Below are 5,068 nucleotides of genomic sequence, written 5' to 3' on the forward strand. Positions count from 1 at the left end.
TCGGGCTAGTTTGGGGTCCCCAGAGAGCCCATAGAAAAGCCTCCTTTTCAGATTCCCACACCGCCCGCCCCTCCTCCACCTGTTCCGGATAAAGGTGGGAAAGTCTCCCATTATCACAAGGACCACTAGCTCCTGGTGTGAACAGGACTCAGGTCTCTCCAGGGGTAACCAGTTTCCTTCGTCCAGCCACCCAAACGTGGGCTTTTCCCCAGCAGGGACGAGAAACAGTCTTTCGGTTCTGATGGCGCAGAGGGATCCCCAGGCCCCAACAGCCCCAGCCCATTGGCAGATGGAGGAGAAGCAGGTGGCCGCCGCACCGCACCTTACTGCCCAGGAACCCAGGAACCATCTGCTGTTATTTCCTAGCCTCAACTTCCCCAGCGACACCTGGAAAGGCGCCGTGCCATTGGCCGAGGCTGGGGGTCAGGGCCCCGCCTTTCCTGGGCGGCCTCTGCCCCGGCCAGCACAGCCGCTCCTCCCCTTCTCTCCCGCCCGGCTCCCACGGTCCCAGAGGTGGGCGGGTGAGCCCTGGATGACGGCACGAGAACCCCAGTCCGACTCGCCTTCGCCCCCGCCCCGGGCCCGGGCTTTCCCAGCCCAGTCCTCGCCGAGGAGCCGCGGTGCGCCTAGCGCTCCGCTCCCCGAACCCCCCCAGCCTGGGTGTCCCCGGCTCTTGCGCGAGTTGGGCTCCCGGCTTGGAACCAGGGAGGAGGGAGGGCGCCAGGGAACAGCAAGCAGCGACCCGGAAACGCCATATAAGGAGCAGGAAGGATCCCCCGCCGGAACCACCCTTATTTGGGCAGCGCCTTATTTGGAGCGCCCCGATATGGCCTGGCTGCTTCCGGCTCCGGGAGGAGGGAAGAAGGCGGAGGGAAGGGGCGGGGGCAAGGCCGGGGAGTTTCGGAGCAGCTTGAGTCCGGGAGTTCTCAGCTGCGGCTTGGGTGCTAAGCTTCCTCGAAGCCGTGGCACCTCGGGTGCGGGAGCCGGCATGAGGCCCGAGGTGCGGGATGGCGGTGCCCACGGCTCTCGGAGAGGGGCCTTCGCGTCACTCCGGGTCCTCCCGGCCGGTCTTGCCATATTAGGGCTTCCTGCTTCCCATATATGGCCATGTACGTCACGACGGAGGCGGGTCCGTGCCGTTCCAGACCCTTCAAATAGAGGCGGATCCGGGGAGTCGCGAGAGATCCCAGCGCGCAGAACTTGGGGAGCCGCCGCCGCCGCCGCCGACAGCTGCCGCCGCCGCCGCCGCCGACAGCTGCCGCCACCGCCGAAAGACCGGCCCCTACCCCAGCCTCGGTAGCAGCGCCGCGGCTACACCGGCCGGCGGCGAGGGCGAGCCTGCAGACCCCACCTGCGCTTTCCACAGTGTGCACCGCGCCCCGCATGTGACCTGGCCAGGCCCCCGAGAGGTGTCCCCCGCAGCTCCAGCCCCAGGCTGCGCCCACCCGCCCCAACACCAGCTCTCCAGCCCGCCGGTTCGGGATGGCGGCAGCCAAGGCCGAGATGCAGCTGATGTCCCCACTGCAGATCTCCGACCCCTTCGGCTCCTTTCCACATTCGCCCACCATGGACAACTACCCTAAGCTGGAGGAGATGATGCTGCTGAGCAATGGGGCTCCCCAGTTCCTCGGTGCCGCCGGAGCCCCCGAGGGCAGCGGCGGTAACAGCAACAGCAGCAGCAGCAGCGGGGGCGGTGGAGGTGGAGGGGGCAGCAGCAACAGCAGCAGCAGCAGCGCCTTCAACCCTCAGGGGGAGGCGGGCGAGCAGCCCTACGAGCACCTGACCGCAGGTAAGCTGTGGCCTATGCCGAGGGCTAGCCCCCTGCCCCACCATCCTGGCATCTGGTCCTGCCCCACGGCTTTTGTAGCGCGCCCTTCACCGCAGCAGTGCTCCCGTGTCTCAGGGATGCAAGTGGGGTTTCCCTTCCTTTCCTCGCATCCCCAGGGTTCTATGTTAGAGGGATGTCTGGGGGCATCCACCTCCACCCCCATCCTCGGCGTCCTTAGCGGTGCGCAGAGGAGCCAGCTTTTGTTTTGGATGGAGAGCTGCGGGGTTGCGTGGGTGGGTGGAGATGGGGGAGGGCTTGTTTTGACGAGCCAGGCTGCGCCCCCTCCCCCTCCAGAAAGGCTTGCCTAAACTGTCGCCTGTCCCCAGTTAAGGGCCAATCGGTGGCCAGGGATGTCCCGGCAGCCCGGGGTAGGGGGCGCGCACTAGCCGCGGCCGAGGGGGTGCTGGCGGGAATCCCTCGCCCGCGCAGCCGCCGCTGCGGAGCGCTGGGAGCTGCAGTGGAGGGGGATTCTCCGTATTTGCGTCAGCTGTTATTGAAATGGATTCTGCCTCTGGAGCGGGTCCAGGAACATTGCAATCTGCTGCTATCAATTATTAACCAGCTCAAGAGTCAATGGTAGAAGCCCGACCTCTTGCCTGGCAGCTTGGGTCCTCGTCGTCCTCCACTGATTGCTCTCCAGTAACCAGGCCTCCTTCCTCTCTCTCCTGCCAGAGTCTTTTCCCGACATCTCTCTGAATAACGAGAAGGTTCTAGTGGAGACGAGTTACCCCAGCCAAACCACTCGGCTGCCCCCCATCACCTACACTGGCCGCTTCTCTCTGGAGCCTGCACCCAACAGTGGCAACACCTTGTGGCCTGAGCCCCTCTTCAGCCTGGTCAGTGGGCTCGTGAGCATGACCAATCCGGCCACCTCGTCCTCAGCACCATCTCCAGCGGCCTCTTCCTCCTCTTCTGCCTCCCAGAGCCCACCCCTGAGCTGCGCAGTGCAATCCAACGACAGCAGCCCCATTTACTCAGCGGCACCCACCTTCCCCACACCTAATACTGACATCTTCCCCGAGCCACAGGGCCAGGCCTTTCCAGGCTCAGCAGGCACCGCACTTCAGTACCCACCTCCTGCCTACCCTGCTGCCAAGGGTGGCTTCCAGGTCCCCATGATCCCTGACTATCTGTTTCCACAACAGCAGGGGGACCTGGGCCTGGGCACCCCAGACCAGAAGCCTTTCCAGGGTCTGGAGAGCCGAACCCAGCAGCCTTCGCTCACTCCACTCTCTACTATCAAGGCCTTTGCCACGCAGTCGGGCTCCCAGGACCTGAAGGCCCTCAACACCACCTACCAGTCCCAGCTCATCAAGCCCAGCCGCATGCGCAAGTACCCCAACCGGCCCAGCAAGACACCCCCCCACGAACGCCCCTACGCCTGCCCGGTGGAGTCCTGCGACCGGCGCTTCTCCCGCTCAGATGAGCTCACCCGCCACATCCGCATCCACACGGGCCAGAAACCCTTCCAGTGCCGCATCTGCATGCGCAACTTCAGCCGCAGTGACCACCTCACCACCCACATCCGCACCCACACGGGCGAGAAGCCCTTCGCCTGTGACATCTGTGGGAGAAAGTTTGCCAGGAGCGATGAACGCAAGAGGCATACCAAGATCCACTTGCGGCAGAAGGACAAAAAAGCAGACAAAAGTGTGGCCTCGGCGGCCGCGTCCTCTCTCCCTTCCTACCCGTCCCCGGTGGCTACCTCCTACCCGTCCCCGGTCACTACCTCTTACCCTTCCCCAGCGACCACCTCATACCCGTCGCCCGTGCCCACCTCCTACTCCTCTCCCGGCTCCTCGACCTACCCATCCCCTGTGCACAGTGGTTTCCCATCACCCTCGGTGGCCACCACGTACGCCTCGGTTCCTCCTGCTTTCCCCACCCAGGGCAGCAGCTTTCCTTCCTCAGCTGTCACCAACTCCTTCAGCGCCTCCACAGGGCTTTCGGACATGGCGACAACCTTTTCTCCCAGGACAATTGAAATCTGCTAAAGGGACAGGAAAACGGGAGCAAAAGAAACACTTAAAGAGACTCAAAGGACAGGAGGAGGAGTTGGCCATGGGAAGGGTTCCTCTTAGGTGGGATGAGGTTTGCAGAGCCACATCCTCCCCCTCTACTTGACCCCAAGGTCACCATGGAAGGTCTGTTAGCCAACAATTCCTTCTGCCCACTTCCCTTTCCTCCGCAGTTCCTACTCCCTTTGACTTCAGCTGCCTGAAACAGCCATGTCCAAGTTCTTCACTTCTATCCAAAGAACTTGATTTGCATGGATTTTGGATATATCATTTCAGTATCATCTCCATCGTATGCCTGACCCCTTGCTCCCTTCAGTGCTAGAAAATCAAGTTGGAAAAATGGGCTTTGGGCCCCTCAGAGCCCAGCCCTGTACCCTTGTACAGTGTCTATGCCATGGATTTTGTTTTTCTTGGGGTATTCTTGATGTGAAGATAATTTGCATACTCTATTGTATTATTTGGAGTTAGGTCCTCATTTTGGGGGGAAAAAAGAAAAGCCAAGCAAACCAATGGTGATCCTTTATTTTGTGATGATGCTGTGACGATTAAGTTTGAAGCTTTTTTTGAAACAGCAGTTCTCGGTATTAATCAGAGCATGTGTCAGAGTGTTGTTCTGTTAACCTTTTTGTAAATATTGCCGGACTGTACTCTCACATGTGGCAAAATATGGTTTGGTTTTTCTTCTTTTTTTCTAAAAATGGGTTTTTTTGTTTTTTGGTTTTTTTTTTTTTTTTTTTTTTTGTCCTTTTGGTTTAAAAAGTTTCACGTCTTGGTGCCTTTTGTGTGATGCGCCTTGCCGATGGCTTGACATGTGCAATTGTGAGGGAAGTGCTCACCTCTAGCCTTAAGGGGGGCAGGGAGTGATGACCGGGGGAGGCTTTGGGAGCAAAATAAGGAAGAGGGCCGAGCTTGGCTTCAGCTCTCGAGAATGTAAGAAAACAAAAATCTAAAAATCTGAACTCTCAAAAGTCTATTTTTTTAACTGAAAATGTAAATTTATAAATATATTCAGGAGTTGGAATGTTGTAGTTACCTACTGAGTAGGCGGCAATTTTTGTATGTTATGAACATGCAGTTCATTATTTTGTGGTTTTATTTTACTTTGTACTTGTGTTTGCTTAAACAAAGTGACTGTTTGGCTTATAAACACATTGAATGCGCTTTATGGCCCATGGGATATGTCGTGTATATCCTTCAGAAAAATTAAAAGGAAAATAAAATA

At 58.6% G+C, this 5,068-nt stretch overlaps 1 protein-coding gene across 1 annotated transcript; it reads left to right on the top strand.

Moving 5' to 3' along the window:
• Nucleotides 595–5,068, top strand: EGR1 (early growth response 1). Its single transcript, XM_003123974.6, has 2 exons — nucleotides 595–1,789; nucleotides 2,501–5,068. The coding sequence occupies exons 1-2, from the start codon at nucleotides 1,483–1,485 to the stop codon at nucleotides 3,820–3,822; spliced, it is 1,629 nt and encodes a 542-aa protein (XP_003124022.1). The 5' UTR covers nucleotides 595–1,482; the 3' UTR covers nucleotides 3,823–5,068.

Source organism: Sus scrofa, chromosome 2, assembly GCF_000003025.6.
Source record: "Sus scrofa isolate TJ Tabasco breed Duroc chromosome 2, Sscrofa11.1, whole genome shotgun sequence".
In the NCBI taxonomy this organism is placed as follows: domain Eukaryota; kingdom Metazoa; phylum Chordata; class Mammalia; order Artiodactyla; family Suidae; genus Sus; species Sus scrofa.